This window comes from Schistocerca cancellata, chromosome 4 (assembly GCF_023864275.1).
Source record: "Schistocerca cancellata isolate TAMUIC-IGC-003103 chromosome 4, iqSchCanc2.1, whole genome shotgun sequence".
NCBI classification, from domain to species: domain Eukaryota; kingdom Metazoa; phylum Arthropoda; class Insecta; order Orthoptera; family Acrididae; genus Schistocerca; species Schistocerca cancellata.
The window spans coordinates 166,089,308-166,105,333 of record NC_064629.1 but is presented as its reverse complement, the minus strand read 5'-3'; the positions used below and the strand labels follow the sequence as shown (position 1 = coordinate 166,105,333).

Genomic DNA, 16,026 nt, shown 5'->3' with positions numbered 1-16,026 from the left:
TGTGTGGATGTTAATGGTGACCATTCTGAACACCTACAGTGATATCTTTAAGTTGGACTTTAAGCTACACTTTCACCAAAAATGAGACAACTCCGTCAATTAGTTTGCAAGTTATGGACGTTTAAACAGTGGATACATTTTTTTGGACCCCTCTGTATTATAAAATTTTTGTGCATAAGTATTTGTTTTCCAGTTATTATTGTACTAGGATATTGATGCCACCCACTTTTGTTATGTTTGCCACTCTTCAGAGACCTATAAATTTTTGCTTTTTACTGACATTACGTTTAATAGCGAGCTTGCGCACTGGCAGTTTTACTTCCAGTATGATGATGTACTGGAGGTGATATTAATTTCATTTCTGTCAATATGCTTGTAATAACGTACTTATACACAGATATCACTATTTCTGTATGATGATGTACTGACAGTCCTATAAGGATCTTAACTTATGCCAGTGTATTTTATGTATTTGTCTTTTTTAACATCTTATTCTATACTAGTTGATTTGCATGGTATATTTGTATTGGTAAATTCAATGTGCTTACGCTTATTGGCTGTTTAGAATGCCAAGTGTACATGTTTATCGGTGCATGTGCCTCAGGAATTGCTTTACTTACATCCAGCTCTACGCTCTCTCTCAGTCGGCATGTAGCTACTAACATGGCCTATTATTCTTAGTAATTGTTTTTGCTGATGTGACAAGACCTTGATGCCAGGGACCTCAGTTTTTAAATATGACATACAGAACGTTGCCGTTAAATGTCAATTTACTGAGTAAATTGCTAATGTGAAGTTGTAAGAACTACTTGCCCTACTGTGATATTTGCCATTATTTTTGTGATAGTCCTACACTTACTGTAGAGAGTACCTTCTGCTAGACAAGTAATACTGTTCCATGGCGTTTTCATCATAAGTTATTGCATTGTGTGCAGGTCTCTCCTTCTGAAGAAGACGGGTTTAGATCAGTCGAAACCGTGGTCAAGGTTATTTGAAAACCACCATTTCTTCAGCTGGTTGGCTATCTTTTATTTCCGCTGTTCTGTAACCGTTGCTGTAGTGCAACCATGTCCAAAATATTATAGCTTACGTTGATCGTTCTATACAAGCGTAATCGATATTTTAATTATTACCTAGAAAAAATAAAGTTACGCCATTAATTTTTTGCATGTGAAACTTGAGGTTCTCCCACCATATAAAATATTAAAAGAACTTAACGGCGATGCACCTGGTGGCGTCTTCGACAACAGCCGATATTTCTACAGGTCCACGCCCCACCATTTACAAGGTAAAAACACAATGAGAGAGCTATTTGCAGGGAAATTTAAAACCTCGGTGTGCAGGGCATATGCCGAAAGGCAACACACGTCCACCTCGGTAGCTGCAGGGTCATTGCGGCACATAGCTAACGGAAGGGGCCTGAGTTCGATTTCCGGCCGGGTGGGAGATTTTCTCCGCTCGGGGACTGGGTGTTGTGTTGTCCTTCGTACCACCATACCCAACACGAAAATCGCCTGCATGGCACCGCGTGACAAGTCTAAGCCTATGTAACTTCCCTCCAGGGTAATTTGACACTCATGAATATCCATAACTGTAGAAGCACGCTGTCGCATCGTCTTTCCCCTATCGAGATGGCTATATGTGTGCATATCGAAAAAAAAAAAAATCAGAATTTGATGTAGGTCATGTTTGGCTGTGTGGTGGTGCTAGTATTTACAGGGTGTGTGTGTGTGTGTGTGTGTGTGTGTGTGTGTGTGTGTGTGTGTGTGTGTGTGTGTGTTGTTTTTTGGTATACATCCTGCTTACCGAGGTTTTAACTGTCCTTGCATAGCGCTCTCTCGTTGCATTTGTGCTTTGTAAATGGCAGGGTGTGTGCCTGTTAAAATTTCGGCGGTAATTGAAGACGTGACCCAGCTGCGTCCCCGTAAATCGTTTGAACTTTTTCTGTTTGTTTATAGGTACACGCCTGCATTTATGGTGTACATTGAAGTTTCTACACCACGTTACCGTAACGGTCGCTAGAAGATCCAAAACAAAATGGCGCAGCTCAAAATGGCTCTGAGCGCTGTGCGACTTAACTTCTGAAGTCATCAGTCGCCTAGAACTTAGAACTAATTAAACCTAACTAACCTAAGGACATCACACACATCCATGCCCGAGGCAGGATTCGAACCTGCTACCGTAGCGGTCGCTCTGCTCCATACTGTAGCGCCTAGAACCGCTCGGCCACTCTGGCCGGCAATGGCGCAGCCCGCTGATAAAGTGGAAAATCATGCAATAAGGTAATTAAATTTTTTACATTTGAAGGGGAACAATCTCGCAACAATCCATGCTGGTTTGGTAGAAATGTATGTAATAATACACCGTTATATGACATAAAAGTTAGTAGGTCCAGATATTTTCATTGTGATCAAACAAATCTGAATGACGCAGAACGAAGTGGCAGACCTCCTCTCTGTAAAGAAGCGACAATAGCAAAAGAAGTGGAGCCACTGGTCCCCCGAAAATACTCGTAATACAATCCAGGCGATACTGGAAAAAGTGAAAATCGATCAGGCATCACAATATATATATATATATATATATATATATATACTACTTTCAACCTCAAATTGATTGTTGACAACATATTTAACATATTTCATCGCTAAATAAATGTCCTGTGAGATAGTGGTTGGCATTCCGAAACGCTGAAACAGATGCCTGCTATTTTTTACTGATGTGCTAAAGTCGTTAGCGAATTCAATATTCCGAGATCCACAGTATCAACAGTGAGCCGAGGATACCAGATTTCAGGTATTACCACTCTCCACGGACAACGCAGTGGCGACGGCCTTCACTTAACGACCGAGAGCACCGGCGTTTGCATACAGAATTTTCAGTGCTAACATACAAGTAATACAGTGTCAAATAACTGCAGAAATCAGTGTGGGATGTACAACGACCATAGGCATATCCGTGAGGACAGCGCGGCGAAATTTCCCGTCAATGGGTTATAGCAGCAGACTTCCGGCGCTAGTGCATTTTCTAATAGTACGATATCGCCTACAGCGCCTCTCCTTGGCTCGTGACCATATCGGCTGGGCCCTAGACGATTGGAAAACCATGGCCTGGTCAGATGAATCAAGATTTCATTTGCTAAGAGCTGATGGTAGGGTTCGAGTGTGGCGCAGACCGCACGAAGCCATGGACTGAAGTTGTCAACAAGCACTGTGCAAGTTGGTAGTGTGGGCTGTGTTTACATGGTCCGGACCAGCTCCTCTGGTCTAACTGAACTGATCATTGACTGGGAATGGTTATTTTCGGCTACTTTGTGATAATTTCAGCCATTCGTGGACTTCATGTTCCCAAACAACCATGTAATATCATCGGGCCACAGTTGTTTACCATCGGTTTGAAGAACAGTCCGGACAATTCGAGAGAACTATTTGGCCACCCAGATCGACCGACATGAATCCTATCGAACATTTACGGGTCATAATCGAGAGGTCATTTTGTGCACAACATCGTGCACTGGCAACACTTCCGGAATTACCGATGGCTATAGAGGCAACATGGCTCAGTATTTCTGCAGGGGACTTCGAACGATTTGAGACTATGCTACATCGCGTTGCTACACTATCCCGCGCAAAAGGAGGTATCCCGCGGCTTTTGTCGACTCAGTCTATAGTAGACATCAATTTAAGCATTTCAGAGAGTATTTATTCAGCGATGAGTCAATTTGACGTTGAATATATATATATTGTTGTGGTCTTTAGTCCAGAGACTGGTTTGATGCAGCTCTCCATGCTACTCTATCCTCTGCAAGCTTCATCTCCCAGTACCTACTGTAAACTACATCCTTCTGAATCTGCTTAGTGTATTCATCTCTTGGTCTCCCTCTACGATTTTTACCCTCCACGCTGCTCTCCAATACTAAATTGGTGATCCCTTGATGCCTCAGAATATGCCCTACCAACCGATCCCTTCTTCTAGTCAAGTTGTGGCACAAATTTCTCTTCTCTCCAATTCTGTTCAATACCTCCTCATTAGTTATTTGATCTAATCTTCAGCATTCTTCTGTAGCACCACATTTCGAAGGCTTCTATTATCTTCTTGTCTAAACTATTTATCGTCCACGTTTCGCTTCCATACATGGCTACACTCCATACAAATACTTTCAGAAACGACTTCCTAACGCTTAAATCTATACTCGATGTTAGCAAATTTCTCTTCTTCAGAAACGCTTTCCTTGCCATTGCAAGTCTACGTTTTATATCCTCTCTACTTCGACCATCATCAGTTATTTTGCTCCCCAAATAGCAAAATTCCTTTACTACTTTAAGTGTCTCATTTCCTAATCTAATTCCCTCAGCATCACCCGATTTAATTGGACTACATTCCATTATCCACGTTTTGCTTTTGTTGATGTTTATCTAAGATCCTATTTTCAAGATACAGAAAGAAAAATCATCTGCACTACTCATGGCGAACCTGTCGCAGCTAGACCTAGAGTTGTAAAGCTCTTTTAAAACTTACGAGTGGAAATAAAATGTCTGACAGTGGGTTACAGGACAACAAAACATGTTATGAACATTAAAAAGCTATTTAACCACAGTTTCAGTACTCCCCGTCCTGGTCTAATACTTTAAAAATTTTGATTTTTTTTTTAATGGAATGTCTCCAATTTTTTTCAATCGAGAATTTTACCCTTCATGACTGACTGAAGTATGGAACTCGCAGCTAACAAAACAAAACAAAACCAAGCAATTCATTGTTAAAAAATATATCGGCTCAACCACTTGTTTATAGAGTAAAACACTAAGATTGACGCGTTTCGGAAGTCAAGCTTCCATCATCAGAATAATAAAAAGTAAAAGAACCTGTTAAAAGTCGCTAAAATGGAAAATGCACCAAGCACAATAAAACTGATAATAAAATTATTTAGGAAACCAACCACAACTGATGTGTTGATACAAAATAATTCCTGCCATCATAATAGCCAGAAACTTTCTGCTTTTAGATCTTTGATAGATAGAGCCTTTAGAGTCCCTATGAATGAGGAAGACAGAATGACTGAGCTGAACATCGTAAAACAACTAGCCAGAGCTAACGGATATCACCAAAACGTTGTCAATAAATTAATACGACAGAAACAGCGCGCGAATGCAAGGAAGAATACCGCAAATAATATTACGAGAGTCACAATACCATACTTCGGTGATATTTCGCAAAAAGTGGCTAACATATTCAAACCTTTTAAAGTTGATACCGCTTTTGAGACCAATAATACGCTGCTGTGTAAACTAAGAAATAATTTACAGCAGGAAAGCGATAAATATGAGAGAGCTGGGACCTATAAAATTCAGTGTAACACGTGCAAGGCAAGCTATGTAGGCCAAACTGGTAGGTCCTTTAAAGTACGTTACAAAGAAGATAGAGATGCTTTCCGGCTTAATAATTTCGAAAAGTCAGCTGTAGCCACGCATATTTGGGAAACGGGACACCCCATGTTGAGAATAGATCAGGATCTCGTTATTTTACATAGACAGGACAAAGGCAAAATGCTGGATCAACTAGAACATCTGGAAATTACGATACATAGCATGGCTAATCAGAACACACTGAATGAACAGCTAACTGGTGATCCAAATAACTTTTTCAAACATTTCACTGGTTTCTTTTAGTAACTAAATTTTTAGCAGTTGGCAGGATACCATCATTTCATTAGGCCCTCAGAACATGTATGCGTTATCCGTTTGTATAGACATCTCTGTGACTTCCTTGTTTACTTGCGCGTGAGCTCACTCGCGTTCCAGTGTCGTGTTTGGCTACGTAGTGTGTGGTATCAACGAAGAAGCACGGTCGGTTTACGACGATAGAGGAGAGAGCCATGTGGTTAGATGTTGAACACCATAGGCGACAACATTTTAGAGTTTTTTATATTTTGACGACTATGTGGATATGCACCTTGGAAGACATGGCTGCAACAGGAAGGTAGCCACGATGTTTTAATTTTATTATCAATTTTATTGTGCCTGGTGCATGTTCCATTTTAGTGAGTTTTAACAGGTTCGTTTGCTTTTTATTATTCTGATGATGGAAGCTTGACTTCCGAAACGCGTCAATCTTAGTGTTTTACACTATAAACAAGTGGTTGAACCGATATATTTTTTAACATTCACATTCGCAACCAGTATGGATAAAATCAAAGCAATTCATTGTTACTAAAAAATAATTAAATGCGTTCAAAATATCAATGCTTGGCAACAAAAAGGAATGCAACGAAAAAATTTAAATCAGTCGACAGAGAATTTCTGAAAGTTTTAACTAGGTCTTAAAGATGTTTGTCATGGCAGCCCTTTGTGGTATGAAAATATTTTGTCATAGTTTATTGTCACCTAGTAATCTACTATAAACTGAATGTTAAATAGCAAAGTAAATAGACAGTTTAATGTCTCTTTCGTTTTTAAATCTAAAGTTATTTGACAAACTGGAGAGAGAAGGCTTTTGCAACGATTGGAATGACAAGCTACCTGTAGTCCAGTTCCGGCCTCTGCTGCTGTTCTTGGTCCTGTTCTAAGAACTGCTGCTGGTCATAGCGGTTTTGCTGTTGTTGCTGTTGGTGTTGTTGCTGCTCCTGCTGCTGCACCAGTTGCTGCTGCTGCTGGAAGCGCCGGGGCGCGCTGGCCTGTGTGCGCTGCTGGGCGCGAAGATGTTCCTGCACCGCCTGGTAAGGGTCTTTCAGAGCCGCCGCCGTGGCTGGTGCGGCCGTCGTCGCTGCCACGTACTGCACAGGCGCTGGGGCAGCTTCCGGCACTACGGGCTGTGGGTTGTAGGTAGGCCGCTGTTGCTGCAGAGTCTGAGCGTCGTGGTATATCTGCCGTCCTTTCAGATCTTCCTGAAAAATAATCTGAGGTGTTTCTATCTCCTGATAGGCAGAACTCGCTGTCGTCGGTTCTTGGTAGACAGGACGGACAGTAGTGAGCTCTTGGTATGTGGGTTGTGCTGTCGGACTTTCCTGGTAAACTGGAGCCTGGGTTACAATTTCTTGGTAGACAGGACGCTGTGTTGTCGAGTCTTCGTACACGGGCCTACCAGCTGTAGGGGATGGGCTAGGGAAGGAACTCAGATACTCGTCTTGCAGCCTCGTAGCCGGAGGAGCGCTGTGTGGCCTCTGCGGCCTTTGTGGCCGTTGTATCCTGCGTGACTTGCTTCTTTCCTGACCCAATGACTGAGCAGGAGGTGTCGGCGTTGCATACGACCTTTGTCTCTTAGTCGAGGTTAACTGCTGCTGTGGCTGATAGTACACGGGGTTGGGAGCAGGAGTGTCGCTCTCTGCCACTGGAGCTACTTTGAAACCGGCGTCGACAAGAGCCTGGAGCTCGGAGTGGGTGAGAGGACGCTGCCCGTCAGGTGTGGGCAGACGCACGACAGGTAGAGAGTTTCCTCCTTCGGGCTCAGCAGGTTGTCCGTTGTCGAGTGTAGCTGTCGGTCGTTGAGCTCTTTGTCTTCCCGAGGCTGTCGATTCGAAGACAGACGACTGAGAGGGTTGTGTAGTCTGTTCGAAGTACGAAGGACGTGCGGTGGACTGATAGATGGTCCTAGTTTCTGGCGCTTGGCCGAGAAGAGAGTTGATCACTTCCTCGTCGTGGATCGGAGGGGGAGTCGTAATGCGCTGACGAGTGCGCGAGAAAGCCTGCGGCCGCCTCGCCTGGTGAGGGCGCGTCGTTTCACGCAAATACTGCTCCGGTGCCGGTCTGCGCGGTTGCTGCAGCACGGGTATCTGCGTCTGGGAGTCTTGCTGCTGCTCGTACTGCTGATAGGACTGTGGCTCCCTGACCACGGCCTGTTGTTCCACCTGCTGTATGGGTCTGTACCTCTGGGACTCCCTGAGAGCCGCCTGCTGCTGTGCCTCTCGCAGCGCAGCTTGCTGCTGAGCCTCTCTCAGCGCAGCCTGCTGCTGGGCCTCCTGCTGTGCAGCCTGTTGCTGAGCCTCTCGTAGTGCGGCCTGTTCCTGAGCCTCTCGCAGAGCAGCTTGCTGCTGCGCCTCTCTCAGGGCAGCTTGCTGTTGCGCCTCCCTCAGAGCAGCTTGTTGCTGCGCCTCTCTCAGAGCAGCTTGTTGCTGCGCCTCTCTCAGAGCAGCTTGTTGCTGTGCCTCTCGGAGTGCCGCCTGTTGTCGGTCGGCTTGCTGTACGGCGGCGTGCTGCTGGGCCGACTGCTGTCGGGCAGCTTGGAGGACGGCCTGTTGGTCTTCGACACTCTGGTAGACTATCTGTGGCTGCTGAGCTTGCCTCAGAGCAGCTTGCTGGCGCTGTTCAGCAAGGCCAGCGTGAGACTGTTGTATAGCCGCTTGTTGGACAGCCTGCTGCTGAAGCTGCTGCTGCTGCAGCTGTTGTTGCTGCTGCTGCTGCTGTTGTAGCAGCTGCTGCTGCTGTTGCTCCTGAGCCTGCTGTCGCTGGGACAGAGCCAGGAATTGCGCCACTTGTGCACCCTCATACTGTGTCTGTGTAGGCGTCGGAGTTGCCACTATCAGCTGCTGAACGGCTGCGTTCGGATCCTCACCGGCCAACGAGGCCCTCAGTCGCGCTTCGTGCACGCTGTGGGCTCTGGAGGGTGTCAGCTGCTGAGGAACGACAGCGACTGAGCGTGGTGATGTAGCGACCACCAGTTGCTGCTGTGGCAGGGCCTGTGCCTGGCTCAGAACGTGTTGCTGCAGCTGTTGCTGAGTCAACAGCTGCTGCTGTGGCTGAGGTTGCGGTTGCAACTGTGCTTGTGCTTGAGCTTGTGCTTGAGCTTGGGCTTGAGCTTGAGCTTGGGCTTGAGCTTGAGCTTGAGCTTGAGCTTGAGCTTGAGCTTGAGCTTGTGCCTGTGCTTGGGCTTGCGCCTGTGCTTGGGCTTGAGTTTGTGCAGAGTAGTACTGGGCAGCAATAGTGGGCTCTGCAGCCACTAGCTGTAGCCTGGCTTGTGGGCTCGGTTGAGCCTGAGGCTGTGGTTGCACCTGTGCCTGCTGCTGAGCTTGGTGTGCTTGTGCAGCTGTATACTGCACAGCATTTGCTTCAGGAGTTCTGCGCACAAAACAAAAGAAATCACACGTTAAAAACGATTATTATCACACCAGGCTACAAAATAAAATAAATATTAACAAATACCTCACTGTAAACAAAAAGTAAACTACTAATTGGCTGCGAATTTAGGCTAGTGATTAGCAATAAAATTCTGCTTTTCGATTATAGATTAAACCAAATATCTGATAAAGTCTGCTGCAGTTTTGCGGGTTCTGCACATTTGATATTTTTATTTCCAAAATATTTGGAACTTCTTCTTTACTAACCCAGTATGTGAAGACTGTGGAAACAGAAAATTAGTTACAAAATAAACACTTCTACAGCACTGGGTAAACACAAAAGCAATATGTATCTGACAGAGATAACGGGTTACACAGTGTCAATGAAACGATGATCTCGAATATTAACTGTAGAGACTGAGGAAAAAATAGCTTTGACAATGAGTAAGTGCGTTCTACACCGTATTTCATGACCATTTTTTTTAACATTTTGATAGTGTAAATACGAAAACATTCGCAATGAAATCAGCACCATGAAAAAATAGCATGAAACGTAAAACAAACTGGAATATTAGGCAATGTTATAAAAGTGATGAGATCAAATATTATAGATAAATTTCAAGTACATTCACAAACTTTCCCCAATATGTAACTGGAAATGGGCATTTAAAAACCTAAATCTTGAAGGCAGCTCCATGTTTTCAAACCACACACGCACGTGAAGTGATTGATGTAAGTAAACAATGGAAGACCCCATATTGTGATCACTTCCAATATTGTTTAGATGCAAAAACACCCACTCCTCGAAAAAGTTAGTATTTTGAAGTACATCACTAATTTAGAAACTTGGAATTGTAATTTAACTTATAAACATACGATTACTAACATGGCCTAATTATGTTCTCTATGAAGCTCACTGGAGAACCAATTAACATCAAACTACGTTTTATTTTCAAGTTATCACTTGCGAAACTGCACAAACAAATTGGAGCGTTGGTTCATATTAGATTTATCCATTATTTGTTTTTAATATCATTTTGTACCCCAATTTATACATTAAAATGACCATCCACATATTATTCACGACAATAGACAACTCAAAATACTTTGGGGAGGAATTTCACTAACCTTTCCATCAACGTGGGCCAGTGACATACAATTGATACTCGAGCTCTCAATGGGGCCAAGAAGAACCTTTCTAAGGAAACTCAGGATAGCAATGTTATCAGAGCGAGAGCCGCAGCTCAAATTGGAAAAACTCAGACTGTACAGGACATTGGCCTTGTTCGAGTAACTATGCTGGTAGCAGCATGTCAGATGTGTGACTCTAGTAATATTTGAATAATACTGGTTCTTTCTCTGATCTATACTCATCCCAGTCTTTTTCAATCAGAGCTCCACTGCAAGTTTGCTAACAAAACTGAACGAGGCAAACAAGCTCTTACTGAACCACGACCTTCGGTAAAGTAAAATGACAACACTGATTTTTCGAAAGGGAGGTCTGAAACAATGAGACCTTGGCCGTAGCTGAAGCCAAACTTGCACGGTGACATTCACTTCAATAACTTTAATTTTAAACTGGTCTGGAATACTTACACGAGATACCGGATTCAGCATTATCTTAAACTGCAAATATGACATTGAGTTTAAATAAATTTTTTGTCTTAGGGTATTTGTCTGGATAACACACACATTCCTACTAACATTACCAAAATAAATGATTATGCCGCTTTTGTATAACTGAGGAATTCTTCAGCTGGTGATACATGATCGAAACTATTCGGTATATTGTATTGTTGAAGGTAAACTGCAAGCAGTTTTATAAATGTTTTTCGGAGTGAAAACCACAGTAACTCTGTCGGAATTGTCTGCTTCTAAATGTAGTTCTTAGTGAGCTGCTTTAGCAGCGTTGAGTTTTTAAAAGCTGAGACACTACAATTACGTTCGTTTTATGTTCGTTTTTACTCCATGTCCCAATATTAGTGACGTTATCGAAGATGATCAGAACTTTAGGAAAACCCAAGAGAAGAAAACAGGTGGTATGTGTAAAAGTACTTTAGGAAGCTACAACGTCAGTAATTCCTAAAAGCAGTAAGTGAGAAACAAAGAATATCCGACTTTAAGAGAGATTCTCATCCAAATCGCAACGTTTAGATAACTTCTAATTTTATTCTTCTGTTTCGAATGTACACTTACCCATAGTTATTACCATTGAGTTCCTTTTGAGATTTTGCAAGATAGGACCTCACTTATAGCGGTTTGTGAAGTACACTATATATTTACTGGGTGTTTCAAAAATGACCGGTATATTTGAAACGGCAATAAAAACTAAACGACCAGCGATAGAAATACACAGTTTGTTGCAATATGCTTGGGACGACAGTACATTTTCAGGCGGACAAACTTTAGAAATTACAGTAGTTACAATTTTCAACAACAGATGGCGCTGCAAGTGATGTGAAAGATATAGAAGACAACGCAGTCTGTGGGTGCGCCATTCTGTACGTCGTCTTTCTGATGTAAGCGTGTGCTGTTCACAACGTGCAAGTGTGCTGTAGATAATATGGTTTATTCCTTAGAACAGAGGATTTTTCTGGTGTTGGAATTCCACCGCCTAGAACACAGTGTTGTTGCAACAAGACGAAGTTTTCAACGGAGGTTTAATGTAACCAAAGGACCGAAAAGCGATACAATAAAGGATCTGTTTGAAAAATTTCAACGGACTGGGAACGTGACGGATGAACGTGCTGGAAAGGTAGGGCGACCGCGTACGGCAACCACAGAGGGCAACGCGCAGCTAGTGCAGCAGGTGATCCAACAGCGGCCTCGGGTTTCCGTTCGCCGTGTTGCAGCTGCGGTCCAAATGACGCCAACGTCCACGTATCGTCTCATGCGCCAGAGTTTACACCTCTATCCATACAAAATTCAAACGCGGCAACCCTTCAGCGCCGCTACCATTGCTGCACGAGAGACATTCGCTAACGATATAGTGCACAGGATTGATGACGGCGATATGCATGTGGGCAGCATTTGGTTTACTGACGAAGCTTATTTTTACCTGGACGGCTTCGTCAATAAACAGAACTGGCGCATATGGGGAACCGAAAAGCCCCATGTTGCAGTCCCATCGTCCCTGCATCCTCAAAAAGTACTGGTCTCGGCCGCCATTTCTTCCAAAGGAATCATTGGCCCATTTTTCAGATCCGAAACGATTACTGCATCACGCTATCTGGACATTCTTCGTGAATTTGTGGCGGTACAAACTGCCTTAGACGACACTGCGAACACCTCGTGGTTTATGCAAGATGGTGCCCGGCCACATCGCACGGCCGACGTCTTTAATTTCCTGAATGAATATTTCGATGATCGTGTGATTGCTTTGGGCTATCCGAAACATACAGGAGGCGGCGTGGATTGGCCTCCCTATTCGCCAGACATGAACCCCTGTGACTTCTTTCTGTGGGGACACTTGAAAGACCAGGTGTACCGCCAGAATCCAGAAACAATTGAACAGCTGAAGCAGTACATCTCATCTGCATGTGAAGCCATTCCGCCAGACACGTTGTCAAAGGTTTCGGGTAATTTCATTCAGAGACTACGCCATATTATTGCTACGCATGGTGGATATGTGGAAAATATCGTGCTATAGAGTTTCCCAGACCGCAGCGCCATCTGTTGTTGAAAGTTGTAACTACTGTAATTTCGAAAGTTTGTCTGCCTGAAAATGTACTGTTGTCCCAAGCATATTGCAACAAACGGTGTATTTCTATCGCTGCTCGTTTAGTTTTTATTGCCGTTTCAAATATACCGGTCATTTTTGAAACACCCTGTAGATGCAAGAAACCATCCCCACATTCGCCGGTAATGATTATATTTTTCGACTCTTCGCTGTATGAAATTCTAGTATAGAGCTGATAACATATATTTAACGTTGTCACCTTTACTTCTTACAAGACAAGTTTCCTTTCTTTTATATACTGGTATCGATTCACTAAGTCAGTTCTTACTTTCCTTTAAAACACTGCTAATTACTCTAGCCATTTCCACCTGAATAGCTTTTATTATTTTTGCATAGAATGACAAGTTCATAAGTCATTTCGTTTGATAGCTTTCAGCGAGCGAATATAGTTTTAAGGTCAGATTGGCTTGAGAGCAAAAATGTGTGTCCAGTTGCTTCAGTAATGTTACAAATTTGTGTGAAACATAAGAGTACACCATCGTAACTGAATAAACTGGTCGCACACACTGTGGAGGAAAGGTGAGACGCTAGACTATACTCATCTACATCTAAATCTACACGGATACTCTGAAAATCACACTTAAGTGCCTGGCAGAGGATTCACAATAATTCTCTATTATTTCAGTCTCGAACAGCCAGTGGGAAAAACGAACACCTATATCTTTCTGTCTGAGTTCTAATTTCCCTTATATTATTATGATGATCGTTTCTCCCTAAGCAGGTCGGCGTCAACAAAATATTTTCACTTTAGCAGGAGAAAGCTGTGATTGAAATTCTGTGAGAAGATTCCTCTGCAACGAGAAGCGCCTTTGTTTTAATGGTGTCCATTCCTAATCCTGAATCATGTCCGTGACATTCTCTCCCCTATTTCGCGTTAATACAAAACTTGGTGCTCTTCGATGAACTTTCTCCATGTACTCCGTTAACCCTATCTGGTAAGGATCCAAGATCGCGCAGCTGTACTGCAAAAGAGGACGGACAAGTGTAATCTCTTTAGTAGATCTGATACATTTTCTAAGTGTCCTGAAAAAGGCGTTTCCTCTGAATTCATCTCAGTGAGTTAGATACAGAGAACGTAATCAAAGGGTAAATAAGCGGGTCTTAATCTTCTATAAACTCAGCGTTCACATCAAAGTATTTTGAAAATGACGGAGCTCGCCTTCCCCACCAGTGACAAAACTGCTCGGAGTTTTCACCGGACGATCAGGTTTACAATTGAGATCGTGGGCAGTGTAGTCTCTGTAGAACTCCGCTTTCGCCACTACATTACGCATAATTCGACACCCCTATTGCAGAGGCATGTCGTTAGCACACAGATCGCTGGTGCGACCTGTTCTTGAGTATTGATACAGTGTTTGGGATCCGTGCCAGGTCGGATTGAAGAAAGACATCGAAGCAGTTCAGAGGCGGACTGCTAGATTCGTGAACGGTGGGTTCGAAGAAGACGTAAGTGTTACGGAGATGCTTCGGGATCTCAAATGAGAATCCCTGGAGGGAAGGCGACATTTTTCTCGAGAAACACCATTGAGAAAATTTAGAGAAGTGGCATTTGAAGCTGATTGCCAAACGATCCTACTACCGCCAACATACATCGTGCGTAAGGACCAAGAACATAAGATACGAGAAATTAGGGCTTATAAGGGGCGTATAGACAGTCGTTTTTCCCTTGCTGAATTTGCGAGTGGAAGGGGAGGGGAAATGACAAGTAGTGGTAACGGGTACTCTCCACCACGCATCGTACGGTGGCTTGCGGAGTATTATGTAGATGTAGATCACTATACTATTCTCATTGTCTACTTAGTATTCCAAGTGAGTAATAAAACCACTTGACGCTTTTATCGTGCATTTGTATTAATTCTGAACCAAGATTATGGAGGTGCGATGGTGTCCTGGACTGAATTCTAAAGATGTCAGCTTTGTTTGTTGGAACGAAGGTACGAGACATTCAATGTGGTATCACTGCTTTGTGTTCGACGATAATTGAAGTTTGTAATGAATTTCTCTCCTAACCAGTACTGGAACTTGTATTCCCATGCGATTAGTCACTTACGCCATTTTATATGTAAAGATATCTAAAGGATTCCTCAAAAACTTTGTCAGTGAAATTGTTCTTTTGTGCCACGGCTTTCACCTTTCTTTTCTCCTATAGTCATGTTTGACGTGTCTCCGTATAACAGGTAACTGAGAAATGCTCATATCTTCTGTAACTTCGTCAGCAGCGAAAATAAGTTTTTCTATCTTCTGTTTACAAACATATTTTGTCGATGCAACCAATCTCTTATGCCACTGGATGTTCGATTGAGTTTCTTGTAACGTCACATCGTATCCTCTTCTCGATGTCTTCCAAATACCAGGCCGTCCTCTTCCTTTCTTTCCCAGCACTTGCCAAAAAAATATTAATTATAAAAGTGTTGCTTATGATGGCATGTTCAACGCATTTTAATTTATCTTTTTCATTTCCTTTAGTAATCTGATCACTTCGTTGACTGTCCTTAAGACTTACAGGGTAGTATTCCTTTCCGTCCAGGTCGTTGTTGTTATTTTCCGCCATGTACAGTACTGGCCATTGAAATTGCTACACCACGAAGATGACATGCTACAGACGCGAAATTTAATCGACAGGAAGAAGATGCTGTGATATGCAAATGATTAGCTTTTCAGAGTATTCACACAAGGTTGGCGCCGTTGGCGACACCTACAACGTGCTGACATGAAGAAAGTTTCCAACCGATTTCTCATACACAAACAGCAGTTGACCGGCGTTGCCTGGTGAAACGTTGTTGTGATGCCTCGTGTAAAGAGTAGGAATGCGTACCATCACGTTTCCGACTTTGATAAAGGTCGGATTGTAGCCTATCGCGATTGCGGTTTATCGTATCGCAACATTGCTGCTCAAATTCGTCGGATCCAATGACTGTTAGCAAAATATGGAATCGGCGGGTTCAGAAGGGTAATACGGAATGCCGTGATGGATCCCAACGACCTCGTATCACTAGCAGTCGAGATGGCAGGCATCTTATCCGCATGGCTGAAACGGATCGTGCAGCCACGTCTCGATCCCTGAGTCAACAGATGGGGACGTTTGCGAGACAACAACCATCTGCACGAACAGTTCGACGACGTTTGCAGCAGCACGGACTATCAGCTCGGAGACCATGGCTGCAGTTACCCTTGACGCTGCATCACAGGCAGGAGCGCCTGCGATGGTGTACTCAACGACGGCCCAGGGTGCACGAATGGC

At 43.4% G+C, this 16,026-nt stretch overlaps 1 protein-coding gene across 1 annotated transcript in view; it reads right to left on the bottom strand.

The window, feature by feature from the left end:
• Positions 1–16,026, bottom strand: part of LOC126185163 (histone-lysine N-methyltransferase 2D-like) — a 108,731-nt gene that overhangs the window by 5,438 nt on the left and 87,267 nt on the right. Inside the window, exon 3 of the mRNA XM_049928010.1 lies at positions 6,516–9,047. Within this exon, the coding sequence (XP_049783967.1) occupies positions 6,516–9,047 (2,532 nt within the window). The remainder of the gene's footprint in view (positions 1–6,515; positions 9,048–16,026) is intronic.